We start from the raw sequence: 18,164 nt of genomic DNA on the forward strand, positions 1-18,164 counted from the left end.
AGGGTACAGAGTCACTTCCGAACGAGGAGGAAGGACATGGAGTTCTCCAGGTGGGCAACTCCCCTAGAAGGTCCCAAAGCAAGACTCGGCCCTATCATGGATGTGGCGAAAAAGGGAGGGGGAATGGCAATGCCCCCCCGGGAGTCCCATCTTTCCTCCCAATGTCAGGGCACAGGAGGGACATTGTGGTCTCCTCGGTGCCCTCTGAGCTTCTTGGTGTTCTTGCAGACATTTCATTACCAAACTAGTTAACATCATCCAAAGCATGGGACTAAGTGCCAACTGTCTCTCTGGCATTAGGAGCCTCTTGTGCCCTCTGGACCAAACCTTTACATTGGAGCCTGTGGCCTGCTCCGATTCGGGGGAGGAGGGGTCACAGAAGGGAAATTCTCTTGGCTGTGACCCCCCCCTCCAGGCTGCCCAGGGGGGGGGAAGGCCATGCTCCCAAGCGCTCCCTGCAGGGAACGTCCCATGCGGAAGTGTTCCGAAGGGCAGCCACCCGGGGCCCATTGCTTCTGCCGGTGGTCCGTGCCGTCCTCCTTCCGTGGCTTCCTGGACAAGGGTGGATTCGCCTGGAGGAGCCTCCGGAGGATAAAAGGGGCAAGGGGAGAGGCTGACCACTCAGAGGGGCAAAAGGGTTGCAGTTATGAAGCTTCTACTGGGCAGCCTTCTCTTGGCTGGGGTGTGCTGGGTGGAAGCCACCGTTAATGTTCCCATCTTGCGCTCCCTAAATGTCCAAAAGGTCAGAGCTGGGAGTCCTGGAAGGGAATTTTCCTCCCCCCACAACTCTAAGCGGAAGGAGACCCCAGGGGGGACTGTGGGGTCCCTGGTGCTCTCTGGGCTGGCTGGCAGGCTTTCATGATCCAACTAGGAGACCTCATCAGCCCTGCAAGGATTGGCTCCCAATTCAAACACGGTCCAGCCAGGTCTGGCAAGAAGGGTTTGGGTGAGTGCGTTCAGCGCTAACAAATTCTCCTCTTTTCTCCCTTTCCTAGATTGCCAAGACTTGGTATCCTCTCCTCTCCATTCCTACTGGACAGGTGAGGACAGATGAGGTGTTTCCCCCATTTACATTTCTGGCCCAGCCAAATGGAAACCTGGTGTACCGCGTTAGAATCCGCAGGTGAGTGTTGGTCACTGCCATAAGGGGAAGCCTGGCTGGCTGGGCCAAGAGTTCCCATCCCCAAAAGAGGACAGGGGTGGGGCCCTCCAAGACCCTCCCACCCCCAAAGGCTTATGCGGTCCCCTTTTCTTTCTAGGGACGGTGCATGTGTAACTCAAGACGTGCCAATGACGAAACACCTGGGGCCCGGGGACTATGCCAACACCGGTGAGTCCGTGGGGAATTCTCCCCTGCCTCCAGGCAGACCTGCTGACCAGGCAGTTGATGGTTTCTGCCCAACTGGCGACCCCCGAGTTCCCGCAAGAGGCTTCATTCTTCCCCACATGGGGAGCGTGCAAAGACCCCACTGGGCAGGGCAAGGGCTGAGCCTGCCCCCTCCTGCCCAAGAGAAGCCTCCTCCCCGAGGCAGGGAAAGGAGCAGGACTGGGGGCCCCAGGGTGGATGGTGGCTCCTCCTGGTATGGGGGTGGTGGTTGCAGAGCTCCTGCCCCAAAGGGGACTAAAAAGCCTCTCCCCGCTTTTCCCAGACATCCCTAGCACCCTTCGAATTTCAGAAACGGATTATAACACCTACTTCATCGCTTACATCTCGACGGGCCCCAACTATTCGGATGCCTTCCTGGCGCTTGCCGGTAAGGGAGCTGGGTGGGGGGCTGGTCAGGAGAGACCCTCATCTTTGTCCGCGCCCTTCCTAATGTTACTGGCAGCAAAGCAATGCCCCTCCCTTTGCTCCTTGCCCCCAAAGGGCCACCTCCACCATTCGCCATCCTTGGGGTGCCAACTGGAACCTCCTTGAAGAGGCACGTCCTGCCCCTCCAAGCCCCTTCCCTCTTTGTGCCTCTAGATCCCCCCCTCCGATTCTCTCCATCCATCCCAGCAGCTCAACCAGGGAATTTGGGGGGGGGGGGAGCCAGAGCAGCCTCCCTCCCTCCCTGAGGTCTCCTGCCAACACCCCCCCTCCTCCTTGCTTGCCTCCTTTAGGCACTCAGCCCAACGTGACGCCGGCTTTGAAAAATAAGTTCAGGCAGGCTGCCACCAGGATGGGTATCACTGGAGAAATCCAGCCCAGCCGCCTCCTAGGTAACCCCTGGGTCCCTCACGATCCCCTCTTCTGGGCCAGGGGAAGCTCTTCTGGGCAGACCTTTCTTTCACTTCAACTCCTGTTTCCCTGCTAAGCCCAGACGGAGGGCTCCCCAGGGCACCAGAGGATGACTCCCCCACCCCTACTCTTCCCCTCCACCCTCCCTTCCTCCTCCTCCTCGGATGACCAATTCTTCTCTCTCGTCTCCTCTGCAGAAACCTGCTAAGGGGTCAAGGTGAAGGAGTGAAGATTCGGGGCGCAGAGGGGTCCTTGCAAAGTAAACCCCCACCCCACTTGGGAAAGCCAGAAGACGCCGTCTCTGCCCAAGGACATACGTCAAGCTTTGTTTGTCAAATGAAGCATAAATAAAACCCAGCAAAGAACAGAAATTTGTGTTTTTTTCCTCATTCCTCTCCTGAAGACACACAAACACAAACACACATACACACAGCTCTTGCCTCTCCTGGGGTTCCACCCTCCCTCACAGGTGCTTGGACTGGCACTCCGGGGGGGGGCTCCCCGCCTTTCTCCCAGGAAACCAAAGGGACCCACAAGCATCTCTTTGCCCACCATTAATCTCAGAAGAAATAAAATGCTCTCACAAGCTCAAAAAAACCAAGAAAATGCACCCCATTCCTGGAAGGGGCCAAATCTGGAAAGACTGGTTGAGAAGCAGTTATGTTGCCTGACGGATTACTTTAAGGGTTAATGAGTGAAATAAGCATTGGAAGAATAAGAAAAGAAAGAAACTCCTCACCGGGAGAGTTTCCACCAGGCCAGGAGAGGAGCTGCAGAGGACCAAGGGTTTCCTTGCCAGACACAAGGCTGACTCTGGACTGGGATCCCCACAGAGGCTGCAATGCCCCCCAAATCCCGGGGGATGGATAGAGGGAATTGAAGGGTGGGAAATAAGACAAAGAGAGGTGAGGGCTTCCCTTTGGGCAGATGAGGGGCCTGGGGGGAGAGGTGGGGGGCTGAGGCAGCCCCTGCCTCTTTTTGTCTTGCTCCTCCAGTTCTCTCCACCCACCCATCCTCCGCAGCTCAAAGAGGGATATTGGGGAGCAAAGGATAAAGGCTGGGAAGGGCACACTGGGGTTCTTCCAGGCGGGACTGTGACCCCACACCCTCCAGGCTGCCCAGGGGGGGGGAGGCCATGCTCCCAAGCGCTCCCTGCAGGGAACGTCCCATGCGGAAGTGTTCCGAAGGGCAGCCACCCGGGGCCCATTGCCTCTGCCGGTGGTCCATGCCGTCCTCCTTCCGTGGCTTCCTGGACAAGGGTGGATTCGCCTGGAGGAGCCTCCGGAGGATAAAAGGGGCAAGGGGAGAGGCTGACCACTCAGAGGGGCAAAAGGGTTGCAGTTATGAAGCTTCTACTGGGCAGCCTTCTCTTGGCCGGAGTCTGCTGGGTGGAAGCCACCATTAATGTTCCCATCTTGCGTTCCCTAAATATCCAAAAGGTCAGAGCTGGGAGTCCTGGAAGGGAATTCTTCTCCCCCCAACTCTAAGGTGAAGGGGACCTCAAGGGGGTCTGTGGTGCTCTCTGGGCTGGCTGGAAGACATTTCACGACCCAACTAGGGAATCTCATCAGTCCTGCAAGAGTTGGCACCTATTACAAATGGTATAGAGGAGATAATGGGGTTCTGGGCTCAGAGAGGATTAGCCTCCACGGCTGTCTCTCTTCTGGGCTCTGGTGAGGCGTCTTCCTTCCACACTGCCAGGTTTTTTTTTTTTTTTTTGTAATAATTTTTTATTGTTTTTGTCTTTTTATCACATATTACAGTCTTTATATCAACAGTTTGTACAATGTTACATCGTCCTATCTATGTATGTTTTCCTCTCTTTACCATATATTACAATCCTTATGTCATCTTATCTATACATTTTTATGATATTTTACATATTTACCTACTTTTATATACAGTTTTATGTTTATTTATGTATATTGTTTTCAGCTTAATTGTTTTTCTTATTATCCAACCATTCATACCACTTATTCCAAATTTCGTAGCATTCCGAATCTTCTTTGTCCTTTAATTTTAGGGTTAATTTGTCCATCTCTGCACAATACAAGGTTTTTTTAATCACTAATTCATCTGGCGGTGTATTATTTTGCTTCCAGCATTGGGCAAAGGCAATTCTAGCTTTGGTTAAAATATGTGTTAGTAGATATTTAATTTTTTTTGTGTAGTTCCCTTTAATTATTCCTAGTAAGAAGGTTTCGGGTTTATACTTTATTTGTTCCCCCGTAATTTCTTGTGCCCACTTCCAGATTCTTTTCCAATATTTTTGCGATTCTGGGCAGGTCCACCACATGTGGTAATAGGTCCCTTGTTCTTTTTTACATTTCCGGTTTCAGTGTTGGGTACATTTTTGCCAATCTTGTTGGTGGTAGGTGCCAACGATAAAACATTTTGTATATATTTTCTTTCAGTGTTGCTGATCTCATTAATTTATAATTTATATCCCAAATTTTTTCCCAATCCGCTAGATCTATATTATAACCAAAATTTTTGGCCCATGCTATCATACAGCCTTTAACTATTTCTTCTTCTAAGTTTATTTCTAACAAATATTTATACATTTTCGTTATAAATTTGTTTTCTGGGCCAATTAAGATTTTGTCTATTTGTTGCAGTTCTGTATATATTCCATATTCTTTTATATCTTTTTTATATTTTGATTGTAATTGGAGGTATGGCCACCAATCTATATTGATATTGTTATCTTTTACTTCTTGGTTCGTTTTCAGATTCCCCTGGTTATCTAAAATTTCATTATACCTAACCATTTTTGATACATCTAGCGTATTGGGTTGTGTCATGGCTTCCATGGTGGAAAGCCATGCCGGTATTTTCATATAGTGTTTTGCTTTAATTTTGTTCCAGACCTTCCAGATTTAATGTCCCTGCAGGGAACGTCCCATGCGGAAGTGTTCCGAAGGGCAGCCACCCAGGGCCCATTGCTTCTGCCGGTGGTCCATGCCGTCCTCCTTCCGTGGCTTCCTGGACAAGGGTGGATTCGCCTGGAGGAGCCTCCGGAGGATAAAAGGGGCAAGGGGAGAGGCTGACCACTCAGAGGGGCAAAAGGGTTGCAGTTATGAAGCTTCTACTGGGCAGCCTTCTCTTGGCCGGGGTCTGTTGGCTGGGAGCTGCACTGGACCTACCCACCATGGAGAACTTCCAGAATCTACAGGTCAGAGCTGGGAATCCTGGAAGGGAATTCTTCTCCCCCCACAACTCTAAGGGGAAGGGGACCCCAGGGGGGTCTGTGGTGCTCTCTGGGCTGGCTGGAAGACATTTCACGACCCAACTAGGGAATCTCATCAGTCCTACAAGGGTTGGCTCCAATTACAAATGGTATAGAGGAGACAATGGGGTTCTGGGCTCAGAGAGGATTAGCCTCCACGGCTGTCTCTCTTCTGGGCTCTGGTGAGGCGTCTTCCTTCCACACTGCCAGGTTTTTACCCCATTTCCTTTGCCCGGGTCTTTGGTGTCTCTCCGGGATTCAGAAGCCCCCTGCGGTGGAAAGCAAGAAGTCCTCCCTGCCAGGCACAGGTGCTTCCCCAAAGGGCCTTGTTGGCTCCTGGACTGCTGGTGCGGCTGGCATGGAGCTTCCCAAGGCCTGGCAGGAAGGGCTTGGACTCTGGAGGCCCCTCAGCACCAACAAACTGCCACTTCCTCCTTCCAGATTGTTGGGCATTGGTACCCCGTGGCAAACATATTTATTGAAGACCGGTTCCCTAAATACACACTCAATGCCGCCAAGAAGGGAGGCCTCCTCTACAGCTATAAGTACCTCCAGTAGGTCTTGGGGGCTCCTGCCCTCCCAGAAGGCAGGAGGGGGGAAAGCCCGGGGGGGAAAGGGGTGGTGGTGGCTGGGAACCTTTCCACCCGTGGGACTCCCATATCCATCCTCCTCCCCTGTTGCCACAATGCCCAGGCTCCAGTTAACAGCGCACCGGGCTGTTCTCTGCAAGGCTTCATGCAGAAGCTGGCTCGCTTGCCCCCCCCCCGACCCTCCCCCAAAGGTGTGTGCAGTTCCCTTTTCTTTCCAGGGACGGCCAATGCAAGGAGAGGAGCTCCAACTTCAAAGTCCACGGGAGTCCGGGGAAATTCAAGATCAATAGTAAGTGGCGAGGTCCCTCCCTTCCCTCCCCCCCACGCTCCACAAGACGCTTCAGTCCCCCCTCCTTGGAGCATCGGGCCCGAGGCCCCCACCTCCCAGGAGAGGATGGGGGCTCCTGCAGGGAGAGCGGGTGGCACTCTCAGGACTCCTGACCCGAGGGGTTCTTTAACATCCTGTCTCTTGTGCCGAAGGCATCGGCATCCTTCAGGTCGTGGACACGGACTACACAAGCTACATAATCTCTTACATCAGGTGGGGGTCATTCTCCTTCCTGACGCTTGCAGGTATGAGGGCTGGGGGGGCGGGAGAGACCCTTGTCTCCCCTTCCCAAGGATGCTGTCAGCAAAGCAGGGGCCCTCCCTTGCTTCTTGCCCCCAATGGGCCACCTCCACCGCCACCTTTGGGGCTAAGACCTCCTGGGGAGACACGTCCCCTCCCCACTCCAGCCACACACACACCCAGCATCTCTGCCCTAAGGGAAGCTTCTGGATCTCTCCCCTCCGATTCTCTCCATCCTCCCCAGCAGTTTAACCAGCCCCCCCACAAACCCCAGGTTTGTTGCCCTAACCCCCCCCCACTCCCTCAATGTTCCTGCTTGTCTCTAGCCAAAGAGAAAAGCTTGGCGACGGATTTGATGATAAAATTTACCAACTTTGCCAGCTCTGCAGGCATCGCAGGACAGATTCTGCCCATGGACGCACTAGGTAACTCTTCAGTCCTTGGCATCTCCACTTCTGGGCTCCCCAGGGCATCAGAGGAGGATGCCTCCTCCCTCCCTGCCTCCCTTCTGCCCCTCCTCCGATGACCAATTATTCTCTCTCCTCTCCTCTGCAGAAGAGTGCTAAGGAGTCCAGGGGCACAGAGGAGTCCTTGCCAGCCAACCCCCATCTTGGTTGGGAAGCAGGGAGACCCCGTCTCTGTTAAAGAGGCCCCGGCGGGTGGCTGCCTTCCTGCCAGCTGGAGGGCAAACGCCAAGCCTTCTTTGTCAAATGTAGCATCAATAAAACCCAGCAAGCAAAACATCCGGTGTGCTTTTCCTCATTCCTCTCCTGAAGAGGGTCCTCCCCATCCCCGCTCTGCCACCGTCTTGCCTCCCGTGGGGTCGAGTGGTCCTCCCTCCCTGGCCTGGCGCTGGAAGGGGAAAAATCCAGACGGACTGATTGAGAAGTGGTCGCGTTGCCTGGAATGAGTGAAATAAATCCAGAAATACAGAAACACCTGGCATGGCATCTCCCTGGTTTCCCTCTTTTATTTTCCCCAGGGTTTCCCTCCGACACTCTGCCCTATTAAGAGAAGGCCCAGGGGGCTTCCAGGCCCTCTTCCCAGGGGTGTGGGAATTTCCACAGCTGGAGTGCCAGGAAGAAAGGGGTGTCCTTCTCCCCTTGTGCCAGTCCTAGAGCTCTTCATTCCTCCTCTCTTTACAATAAGGGGGGGGGCTTCATTTGGAAAAGGTCACATTCAGGAACCAGTTCGCTCCCCCTGTCAACAGACACACCTTTGACCCCAGGAATTCTTGGTGGCTCTGGGGGGCCCTGGTGGTCTCTGCCTATGGTCCAGGTTTGGTACAGGTTTAGAGTTCCCATGTGAGTTTTGGGAGCTGTAATTTTTAAAAAAAGACTTCCCGTCCTCCAGAGGGGACGGAGCGCCCCCCTTGCCAGCCTCTCCTTCTGCCCAGGTGCCCGAAGCTGCAAGGAGCTCCTGGCCCAGGGGGTGGTCCTTGAGCGGCTGGCACACCATCTACCCCCAGGACTGCCGGCCCCTGCGGGTGCTGTGTGACATGCACACCGAAGGAGGCGGATGGCTCGTGAGTCCGGCCCACGGCGTTTCTGGGTGGGGAGGGGTTGCTCTGGGGACCCCCAACATTTGGGGAGGGAGGGGCGTGGGGAGAGAAAGCCTGCCCAATGGGAAGGGGAAGATGCCCGGATGTCACCCGCAGGTCTTCCAAAGGAGGTCGAATGACTCAGTGGATTTTTTCCGGGACTGGGATGACTACAAGAAGGGATTTGGAACTGAGCTGAGCGAATTCTGGCTGGGGATCGACCACCTTCACCGCTTGATCTCTCTGGATGAGGGGCTTCTCCTCCCTGGACCCTCCTGCTGCCAAGGGAGAGGGGCGCAGGGCTGGGCCTGGGGCTGGGCAGAGCTGCTGCCTGAACCTTCTCACTGAGTGTGGATCTCGGTGTCTGAGCAGTGTATCATGTGAATCACACACAAGTGAGTTTTTGCAGGTGTGGACCTGATTCCCCAATTCCTTCCTAGGAGAGGAGGAGTTGCGTGTTGACTTCGTGGATTTCGAAAATAAACATTCCTTCGCCAAATACGGATCCTTTCAGGCGGCAGCGGAATCCGACTGGTATCGGCTGACTCTGGACAACTCCACGGGGGGCTCCGCAGACGAGTTCCCCAAAAAGTCCTTCTCCATGAGCCTCTCTGGGCTGGGCAGTGCCAGTCAGGCCAAGGACTGCCCTCCCTGGCTGGCTGATGCCCTGGAGATGCCTTGGGCTGGCCTTCTTGGCACACACACCCCTTCTCCCTCCAGGGGACTCTTTCTCCTACCACAACCACATGCCCTTCTCCACCCACGAGAGGAAGCTGGACACTCAAAAGTTCAACTGCACTGAGACATACAATGAATGCCACCACTCCAACCTCAACGGGAAATATTGGCTGGGAGAACAGCAGTCTTTTGCAGATGGCATCAACTGGAGAACGGGGAGAGGCTTCCCCTACTCCTACAAGCACGCAGAAATGAAATTCAGGCCTACGACTCAGGGGGCTCCTTCAACTGATGGGGGTTTCCTTCTGAGGGGTCCCGAAGGGCATCTAGTCCACCCCCTCTGCTTTTGATTTGCTACCTTGGCAAAGAGTTTGCGTTTTAGAAAATGTACGTGGTTAACTGATCTTTGAACAGCTATCCTGAAGGGCCTTTGTCCCCCTTCCTCTTTGCAGGAGTTGAGCTGCCAATCTACCCAAAGTTAATAAATAAAATGAATAAATAATTTTGCAACCCAGCCAGAGGCCTCTGAGTGTCCTTTATTCCAAGGGCATAAAATCTGCCAGCCTTTTGCCAGGGGCCGGGCTAGGAGACACTCAACGCAACGAGTGGCACCCACCCCTTGCTCACACATTGCACAAAACCCCAGCGGGCTGCGTTGCTTCTCCTGAGCAGGCCTCCAAGTCCTGCCTGGTTGAGATTTGCAATGTGGCTGCAGCCTCTGAACAGCTTTGCTCACCTTTGGGCTACCTTTGGGGAGGGGCCTGGAAGTCCCACTTGTCAGCACAGTCCTTCAGCTGGTTCCGGGTAACTGCGTAGGTGGGTAAGGCAGCCAGAGCTGCAGGAGTCCAAGAAGAGGAAAGTCCCTCTGAAATCGCCTTTCTTCCCAATCCAAGGGGTCGCCCAACCAGGGTTGGGGTTGGGAACGCCCAAGGGGGAAATTTCGTCTCTGGTGGGACCCCCCCTCCTTCCCCAGGGGCCTAGATTCAGCCAAGGCAAAAGAATTTTAGTCGCCCCCCACCACCAAGGGCTGGTTTACCTCTGAGATTTGTGGGGGGGGAGCGCACCCTAGAAATACCAACCCAGAGAGAGGAGCCCGCTCCAGGGGAGAGGAAGGGGCTTCCTGAGGACAGCAAAGGCCACTCCGGTACCTGCGTGGAGACAAGCAGAGGCTCAGGCCAGCGCCTTCAAGGCAGCAAGGATTACCCCCCCCCCTTTGCCCTTCAAGGCCACCCCCCCCCCATGGGACCCCCGGACAGGGGAGGCTTACCCATGGCGAACACGGCCAGCCCTTTCAGGCGCACGAAAGCCTGGCACAAGGCGAACTCCTGCAGCGCGGAAGAGACGACCCGGGTCAAACTCGCCCTCCACCCGGGCTCCAGCGGCGCCCCCCTCGCCCGCCTTCTCCCCCCGCCCGCGCCTCCCCCTCGCCCCGCGGCCGCTGCCCTCTGCCCGCCCGTCCCCGGGCGCCCACGCAGACGCAGCCGGCCGAGCCACTCACCGGGTCGGTTGGCGTGGCGGGCGGCATGGCGTCTTCCCTGGGCGGGCGCCCGGCGGCCAGAGCTCCCTCTGCAGGGCCGGCGGAGGCGGCCGGAGCTTCAGCTGCGGAGTTCGGCCGGCAGGCGCCGCTCGAGCGGGAGCCCACGGAGGTCAGACGCCCCTGCCGGAGGCTGGCGCGCGGCCGGGAGATATGGCGGCGCCGCGGCCGCTGAGCGTACTGAGCCACGGAGGGCGGCGGTTCCTTTGCTTCTGCCGGGACGGAGGCGCCTCTCCGCGGCTGCAGTAAGTGCGGGACCCCCTGGGGCTGGGCTCTGCCCCCGGCAGCCTCTTCCTTGGCCCCTGAGCGTGTGCAGAGAGCCTGGGAAGCCCCTCCCCCCTCAACAATGCCTGCCTCCCCCCCTTCTCAGAAGCGCCCCTTTGATGCCACTTCACCCTCGGCTCTGGAGGCTGGCAGAGAAGAGCCCAGGCTGGGATCCCCCGCCCTCCTCGCCATCTCTTCCCCTCCTGCCGGCGAGAAGCTCCTTTGTGCCAACCGTCTCCCTTCCTCCCTCCCTCCCTCCCTTCCTTCCCTGCCCGCAGGCTGACCGACGCTTGGGAGTTCTGGAGCTGCAGCGTCCCTCCGGAGAAGCTGCACGGACAGGTGCGGAGGGAGGGTCCCCCCTGCTTCTCCCCGGGTCTGGGGTCCTTGGCGCTGCGCCCCTCGCGCGCCCCGCGGCTGACTGTACTTTCCTCTTGGCGCAGGAGGAACCCGGCTCGCCCGCCGGCAGCCTCTCCAGATTGCGGTGAGTGGGGTCGCTGGCCATGGTTCTGCTCCCTCGCTCCCTTCCCAGGGCGGATTCCGCAGGGTGGGCAGCTCCTTCAGCAGTTGGAGGCGCCCGTAAGCAGGAAGACAGCCGGAGCAGGAAGCCGGAAGGGGAGATGCCAGGGCTGGCCGAGAGGGGCGCCCTTGGCTTTCATGCAGGGCTGCCACTGACTGCCCAGATGGGGAGTGAATTCCCTGCCTGCTTCAGCATGGCTGCCATGCCCTCCCAGCTCTGCCTCCTGGCACCTCCAGGGCACAGCCAGTCACTCTCCACTCTTTGCAGGGAACTCTTGCAGGGCCAGGCGCCCATCCTCACTCTCCATGACGCCAAGGCCACGCTGCAGGTCCAGGACGGTGGGCAGAGTGTGACCTTCGACCTGGACAAAGCCTCACTCCCCGAGGCCAGGAGGCAGCTGCAGGAGCTCACCTTCGGCCTGGTGGAGCAGCTGCAGGCGCTGGACAAGCGCCTGGAAGGTGCAGCTGGGTCCCTGGAGGAGGCCTGGGTGGATGGCAGTGTTCCCGTCGGGGAATCAAAGCCCCCCAAACCATGGCACTTTAAAAAATAATAATAACTGGCAGCCACAGCCATCAACACAGAAAGCGCTGGGCTCTCTGCTAGGGGAAGGGGCAGGGAGAAGTGTGGGGCTCAGTGGCTGTAAAAAGAGGAGGGGCGGGGGGCAGGGAATGGGCATGGCTCTTGGGGTCCCTCTGGGACTGAAGCTCCTGTTACCTTCTGTAGGGATTGCTGCCCAGGGCACTTTAAGAACAAGCAGGACTGAAGGAACATTTTGCCCAGCAGAAATCTGCCCCCAGGGATGGGGTGGGGGACTGGGCCTGGGCTTTGACCAAAGGGAAAGACCCCTTTTGGCCTGGAGGGTTTCTGGGCTCAGGGGCTGCCAGGGCCTGACTGCTTCTCTTCCTCTTCCTCCTCCTTCCCCAGAGGGCACAGCTGCTGCCCCCTCCGTGGCCCTCAAGAGCCCCCGAAAGGTCCCAGCAAGCCAGAGTCTCTTGGGAACAGGTAAGAGGCGGTATCCAGTCGGGAGGGTGCGCTTCCGCCCCTCCCAGTCAAACCATCCGGAAGAGGGAGACGAAAGCTGACACAACCTGCCCCCGGCCCCTCCCTTCCGAAAGATCTGCCTTCCCAGGCCAGAAAAACCAGATTAAGACACCCAGTTGCCTGGATGCCTGAACCGTCCAAGGGCGAGATAAACGGTGCCCGGGTCAGGTCTGTGCCAATGTTGGGTGCTACCCGAGGGGGGCCCTCACCTCCCTCTTTGGATGCTCCAAACTGCTGGAAAAGTAGCAATTCCCCCAGAACAGCCCCCTAAATCTGGCTCATGCGAGGAAGATGTCACTGCGATTTCTCTGCCCCCCACAGACTTCAGTCCGCGGAAGCTCAGAGGAGGGGCCGGCCCGAGCAAGCGGCGCCTGCCTGGGGAGTCCCTCATTAACCCTGGATTCAGAAGGTAACCACTTGGGCTGCACTGGTCCCATTGCTTGGATGGAGCTGACCCATCATGCCCAGTGAGGTAGCTCCCAACTATTAGGGTGTGACAGGTGTGCAAATCCAGCGTCTCTCAGCGGCCCCCAGCAGCTTCCTTCTCCCTGCCAGTCAGCGCCCACTCTTCCTGAGGATGGCAGTGCCAGGGAGGGGGCGGAAGCGGGGAGGGGCGTTTGAAGGCGTGAAGGATGCTCATACGGGGTTTCCGTCTCGCTCTAGCAAGAAGACCCCGACAGGGGTGGACTTTGAAGACGCCTGAACCGTTTTCCAAATCAAATGGGAAAGAACTACTTCAACATGGAGATTTTTAACATTATTTAAGCCTTAAAACTACACCAAGTATATTTTTATATGTATTATATAGAAAGGAGGAGACAATAAAATGCTTGATTTTACTCACTTTGTTCTTTCTGGGCCAAATTCTTTGGAGTGGGGGGAGGACAAAAATCTAGAGTAGTGGGAGTAAATTCTCCTTTGGGGAGGGGGCAGTTTGGACAACAGGGAGAGAATATTCCAATTCTAACTGATTCTGCAGGAAAGTACTTTGTCTAGGGCACAAAAACCGACGGATTCTAAATTCTCTATTGATATATTAGCATCCATTTAATTTTGGGGAAAGACAGGTAAAGCATTGGACATTTGGGGGGAGGGGGTATTGCACTTAAAAAGAGCCATGGGGGAAGAGAGAATGTGGAAATGCAGACGTGCTCTCTCTCTCTCTCACACACACACACACACACACACAAACACGAGAGGCAGATTGTGTGCAAGGCTGCTCCAGCGAGGGTCTCCCCCAGTTTCCAATGAGCTAAGAAGCCCCCAGCCCCACTTCAAGGCCTTCAGGCCACCTTCGCAGGCGTGAAAGGAGCTGACTGCCCTCCCTCAATTCTTCCAGGCTGAGGAAGAGAGGGGAGCCCCCCCAGAGAAGAAAGGGACTAGCCAAAGACCTCCACAGCACATTGGCACTGCCAGTACTGCCCAGGGGCAGGGCCTGATCCCATTGCGTAGAACCCGCTGCCTTGGCGGGACGGGAAGATGGCGATGCCAAACCCACCTAAAGACCATGCCCACGGGGGGCCCCCTCATCTGGGCCTGCCCTGCTTTCTTCCACTATGGGTGGCTCAGAGAGAGAAGGAAGAGGAGCCAGGGGGCTGCCAGGCAGACCTAGCCAGACCCCGACTTTAGCCAGGGGGGCGAGCGAAGGAGGCTATTAAGGCTGCCTGACCACGCCGTGGTAGGCCTGGATGATCTCCTGGGGGTCCGGGCAGGTGTACTGGAATTCCTTGGTCTCAGCAGCGCACTCCAGGTAGCGCCCGATGCCCCGCAGCTCTCTGGGGATGCCCGCCTGGCGGTAGTGCTGGCACGCAACCTGCAGGACAAGGGAAGGAAGCCAAAGTCAGCGCCTCCCAGAGCCGAGGGTGGCAGTGCCAGCCGTCCCTTTATTCCGCTGACTTCGTTCTCAAGATGAACCCAAACTGGAAGGTCGAGATTCCGGGGATACCAAATTTTGTTTGTGCTGCGTTTTGGGATAATTATGGCTCCGTGGAGGGTGGGGTGGAGGGGAGGCCCGCCCTTCCTTGAATACGTTAGGTGCTCCCGGAGGAGACGCAGAGGGGAATTCGGCCCCAGGAAATGCCCGGCAGAAGAGGGTGCCCAGAGCAGCCGGAGGGGCCCCCTGGGGAGGAGAAGAAGGGGGCTCTGCCGCCCTCGGGGGCTTCTCACATTAACAATGTTGAGTTTGGGGAGCAGGTTGCAGTCGGCCAGGGTCATCTGGTCCCCATCCAGGAACCTCCGCCGGGAGATGACCAGCTCTGGGTCTCGGACGAGCTCGTAGTGCAGAGGGGTGTTCAAGAATTGGTCCAGCTTACGGAAGGCTTTGAGGAGGGCCTGGAGCAGAGCTGTGGGGAAAACACCCAAGGAGTTAGCCTCTGGGGCAGGCGGCAGCAGGGGGATGCCCAGATAGACTGCCCCTAAGGTGGGGGCTTGATCCGCTACTCAGCCATTCCTTGGGAAGCCGAAGATTCAGTCGGGCCTGAGCTTCTAAAGATGCTTCTAAAGATGCCCCCTTCGAAAGATGCTTTTGCTCTGGTATTTGAGATGCTCAGAGGTGTCTCTCTGTTGCTTGACCACTTGATTACATCCATTTTGCCCCCTCGCTCCATCGGCTGCCACTCAACTCGCTGACCAAGGGAAGATACACCCCCCCCGTTTGGTCTGTGCCCGGCCTGCCTCCCCTGCAGGGAAGGGACGTCGCCTCTTCTTGTACTGCCCTCCCCCACTTTGTCCCTGATTGCAAATTGGAAGGAAGGCAGCTGGGCCTCCTCCGTGCTGCTCTCCAGACCTCCAATGGAGCCTCCGTGGCTCAACACAGTCTACCTCTAAGTCCCCCAAAGGACTGGACTCAGCTAAGGGCCTTGGCACATGCTAGCTAGGGAGGACGGGGGGGGGGGTGGTAGTCCAAAGCCCCTTCCCCAGTCTCACTTTCGTCCTGAGCTGGTATCGGGTTCTTGATGTAGGCGGAGAACCTGTGGAAGATGTCATTCCCGGCTAAGGTGGACTCCTTGTACTTGGGCGCCAGGCTGGGGAACCTGCGGGGGAAGACAGAGGAATGCTGACTGCTGCGGCTCCTGGCCTCAGTCTCCCCACCTGCACAATGGGCAGAATCCTGCCTTGCCTTTGAGAAGATGGGGAGGAGGGCTCTTGCTCCTCCCCTCCCTTGGACTCCCCCCCTCACTGGATGGGGACGCCCACCGCTTACTCAGGGGGGTTCAGGGTCTCCTCCAGAAACTCTTCGATCCTGATGGTGTCTGTTTTGGGCTCCCCGTCGTAGAGCAGGACGGGCAGCTGGGCTCCTGGGGCGAAATCTTTCAGGACATCCAGGGACCTGTGAGGGAAAAGGGGGTTGAGCCTGGGAAATGGAGGTGCCCCCCTCTTTCTGTATCCCCACAAGGGACATTCCCAGGAGCCTGGATCATACAGAGGCCTTTTTTCCCAGATGCAGCTCCCCAACGGCCCCCAAACCCAGACACCCTCCCATCCACCGGGCTCTAGGGCAGCTTTTCTAACCCCAGGGCCCCCAGGTGGGTGAGGCAACAATCCCCATCACCTGCCAGGGGATTTTGGGGGGGGGGAGATCAAAGGGGAATTGCCAGGCAGGTTCAGCATCGCCAACTGTCAGCAGGCGAGATTCTTGGCCTCCCTTTGGCCCTTACCTCTTAGTGTCCACTGTGGTCAGAGTGAAGGGCACCCCCTTGAGCAGAAGGACCATGAAAAGGCGTTGGCAGAAAGGGCAGTGCCCTATGGTCTCTCCATCCGTGCTGGCCTAAACGGGGCAGGGAGGGGAGTCAATAGAGGGCCCGGAGAGGCATCCTGGCAGGAGAAATGAGCTCCAGTACCCCTTTGGGCAAACTAGGGTTAAAAGCAACATGCCATCTTTCCTTAAACATGCCATCCACCGAATGCATGGCACTACAAATCCCATCCTCCCACCCAGGACTGCGCCAGTGAAGTGGGTCAGCAGCAGAAACACTCCTTTAAGCCTTTCGCTCCGCTGTCTAAACTCCCCCGGGATTTCAGTCTGGTTTCAACGCTTGTCAATTCCTTCCTCGTAGATAAAGTTATTTTTGGATCAGCACAGGCCTTTATGGGAAGATGGTTCGGACACCGTTTCCTTCAGCCTCACCGGCACCAAAGCAGCCCTCGCAGCCCTTTCCTGACATGCCTTCCAGGGGGGACATGGGAGCTCTCAGCCCCGCCCAACCAGCCCCCTTGTGCCGAGCGGGGGACCAAGGAGCCCCGCCCCCATCCCAGCTCTTGGCTGGGATCAGATTGTTCCCGGGCCAAATCCAAAACCAAGGCAGAGTTTCAGGTTGGCCAAGAGAGGCTCCCTCTGCCAGGACAGGTGCCTCGAGGCAGGGATTTGGCAGTTTCATTTTGCGAAATGGATTCGGGCAAAGTCCTCCTCTCTTGGGACACAGCTGCACGCAAAAATATCCCTTCGGCTCCAAGTGGGGGGAAACAGGACCGTTGCAGCTCTCTTCTCATGGAAAGAAAAGGCGCGCTCAGGACTTCCCAGCCCCTCCCTGCAAGATGCACCCTCCCCTGGGCCCCGCTCCAGGGCTCGCAGGTCCCCTCCGGCCAGATGTTGAGGGGAAACCCTGGCTGTCCGGAGGCCAGCTGGACCCAGAGGGCCTGCCTCGCAGCTGGAAAGGAAGCATCCACTCTGCCCTTCAGCTTTTGGGCTCTCCGGCAACTCGCTTAGCAGATGGGACTGTCTGGAGGCCCTTCCTCCAGGTCTCCAATCGGTGACTTTGGCCTGGCCAGCCGAGGTCCCATCCGGAGCAGCCCAGCCCAAGCAGCAGAGGGAAGGCAGGGCGGCTCTTACCTTGACAAACAGCTGGAGCTTGCAACCCTCCGCCATCCTCTCTGGGCTCCAGCAGGGAAAGCTGCCCAGCAGCCGCTCGGATCTGCGTTATAAATTCGACACACCCTCCCGAGAGCTTCACCAGCCGCATTCTTTCTTCCTCGCCTCCCAACGCCCTGTTTCCGCAGCCACCCAATCCGGGGCACTCCCTGGTTCCTTGGGTGGCAACGGCAGAAGGGCAGAGCCCGAGCTGGGGGTCCCTGGGCAGCCAGAGGGTGTTTGGGCAGCTCCATGAAAGCCCCCCCATCACGGGACACCACAGGCCGCCCGCTGAGGCTGTTGAAAGCCAGGAGGGGCATCTGGGCAATGGCAAAGCTGGCCCTGGCCTCACGAGGGAGGAAGAGTCCCTCCGTCCCTCCTGGCTTGGTAGAGACCGAAGCGCCAGGAAGGCTGGGTTTTGCAAAGGGAAATGGAAAAAAAAGAGAGAGAGATTTTTGCCACTACCATGTTGATTACATAGGTTCATAAAAACCAGAGATGGCGAACCTTTTCGGCACCGAGTGTCAAAAAGGTCGCGTGGAAATGTCACACACGCACTCATTGGGGACCGTCTCCAGAAAAGCCAAACTTCCGGGCTCTAGCACGCATGTGGGCTTCCATGCGCACACTGGTTTTTAGCACTGCCGCGCATGCAAAGGACAGCTGATGGTCGTATGTGCGTGCGTGCGTACCCGGAAGACAAACAAGCGTGGCCGCGTGTGCCAGGTGACATGGCTTTATGTGCCACTTTGGACACGTGTGCCATAGGTTCACCATCACGGATACAGGCCCTTCTCATCCCTCTCAGGCAGGGTCGATTTTTCTCTTTTCCTTCTAGGAGCCCCAGATTCACAGCGAGATCCCAGGGGGGAGCCAGGGCAGTGGAGGAAGCCTTGCGAAAGGCTGGCGTGGATGATTGGGTGGAGAGGAGCCGGGAGCCCATCGTTCACCTCCCCCTTGGCCCAGCCACTTCCTCCCGGCGACATCTCCTCACCCCGTCTCTTGGGAACCCCAGGCCTGGGGCAGCCGGGGCAAGGCGTGTCTTCTTCTGCAAACTGCCCGGCTCCCTTGCCCAGCCCTGGCTGGTTTTCGGCTCCTCAAAAGGCAGAAAGTGTGAGATGCACACTTCCGGGAAC

At 57.0% G+C, this 18,164-nt stretch overlaps 3 protein-coding genes and 1 long non-coding RNA gene across 4 annotated transcripts; 2 read left to right on the top strand and 2 right to left on the bottom strand.

Annotated features, from left to right (window-relative positions):
• Positions 1–5,037: 5,037 nt before the first annotated feature.
• On the bottom strand, positions 5,038–10,463 carry TMEM141 (transmembrane protein 141). The gene is made up of 5 exons (XM_081967056.1): positions 10,325–10,463; positions 10,094–10,151; positions 9,906–9,974; positions 9,563–9,661; positions 5,038–5,238 (listed from the first exon to the last, which is right to left on the bottom strand). The coding sequence occupies exons 1-4, from the start codon at positions 10,349–10,351 to the stop codon at positions 9,570–9,572; spliced, it is 246 nt and encodes an 81-aa protein (XP_081823182.1). The 5' UTR covers positions 10,352–10,463; the 3' UTR covers positions 5,038–5,238; positions 9,563–9,569.
• On the top strand, positions 6,431–7,334 carry LOC309399690. The gene is made up of 3 exons (XR_014176558.1): positions 6,431–6,613; positions 6,935–7,033; positions 7,164–7,334. It is a non-coding gene; the product is annotated as an uncharacterized lncRNA (long non-coding RNA).
• Positions 10,464–10,471: 8 nt separating the features above from the next.
• Positions 10,472–13,021, top strand: PAXX (PAXX non-homologous end joining factor). The gene is made up of 7 exons (XM_081967044.1): positions 10,472–10,605; positions 10,903–10,963; positions 11,065–11,105; positions 11,409–11,599; positions 12,066–12,143; positions 12,504–12,591; positions 12,846–13,021. Exons 1-7 carry the CDS (start codon positions 10,514–10,516, stop codon positions 12,883–12,885), a joined length of 591 nt encoding a protein of 196 aa, XP_081823170.1. The 5' UTR covers positions 10,472–10,513; the 3' UTR covers positions 12,886–13,021.
• Positions 13,022–13,216: 195 nt separating this feature from the next.
• Positions 13,217–17,580, bottom strand: CLIC3 (chloride intracellular channel 3). Its single transcript, XM_081967043.1, has 6 exons — positions 17,011–17,580; positions 15,839–15,948; positions 15,385–15,510; positions 15,108–15,214; positions 14,349–14,524; positions 13,217–13,995 (listed from the first exon to the last, which is right to left on the bottom strand). The coding sequence occupies exons 1-6, from the start codon at positions 17,044–17,046 to the stop codon at positions 13,837–13,839; spliced, it is 714 nt and encodes a 237-aa protein (XP_081823169.1). The 5' UTR covers positions 17,047–17,580; the 3' UTR covers positions 13,217–13,836.
• Between the last annotated feature and the right edge of the window lie 584 nt (positions 17,581–18,164).

The sequence above is a fragment of the Natrix helvetica genome (assembly GCF_964273705.1).
Source record: "Natrix helvetica genome assembly, chromosome: 15".
Taxonomy (NCBI): domain Eukaryota; kingdom Metazoa; phylum Chordata; class Lepidosauria; order Squamata; family Natricidae; genus Natrix; species Natrix helvetica.

Excerpts from the sequence above, each read along its gene's own strand:
- PAXX (XM_081967044.1), top strand. The coding sequence starts at position 10,514 with ATGGCGGCGCCGCGGCCGCTGAGCGTACTGAGCCACGGAGGGCGGCGG. Across the intron at positions 10,964-11,064 it reads CGGAGAAGCTGCACGGACAG|GAGGAACCCGGCTCGCCCGC; the intron begins GTGCGGAGGGAG and ends CTCTTGGCGCAG. Across the intron at positions 12,144-12,503 it reads CCAGAGTCTCTTGGGAACAG|ACTTCAGTCCGCGGAAGCTC; the intron begins GTAAGAGGCGGT and ends TGCCCCCCACAG.
- TMEM141 (XM_081967056.1), bottom strand. The coding sequence starts at position 10,351 with ATGCCGCCCGCCACGCCAACCGACCCG. Across the intron at positions 10,152-10,324 it reads CCGCCACGCCAACCGACCCG|GAGTTCGCCTTGTGCCAGGC; the intron begins GTGAGTGGCTCG and ends TCCGCGCTGCAG. Across the intron at positions 9,975-10,093 it reads GCTGGCCGTGTTCGCCATGG|GTACCGGAGTGGCCTTTGCT; the intron begins GTAAGCCTCCCC and ends GTCTCCACGCAG.
- CLIC3 (XM_081967043.1), bottom strand. The coding sequence starts at position 17,046 with ATGGCGGAGGGTTGCAAGCTCCAGCTGTTTGTCAAG. Across the intron at positions 15,215-15,384 it reads GAGACCCTGAACCCCCCTGA|GTTCCCCAGCCTGGCGCCCA; the intron begins GTAAGCGGTGGG and ends CTTCCCCCGCAG. Across the intron at positions 13,996-14,348 it reads CCAAACTCAACATTGTTAAT|GTTGCGTGCCAGCACTACCG; the intron begins GTGAGAAGCCCC and ends CTTGTCCTGCAG.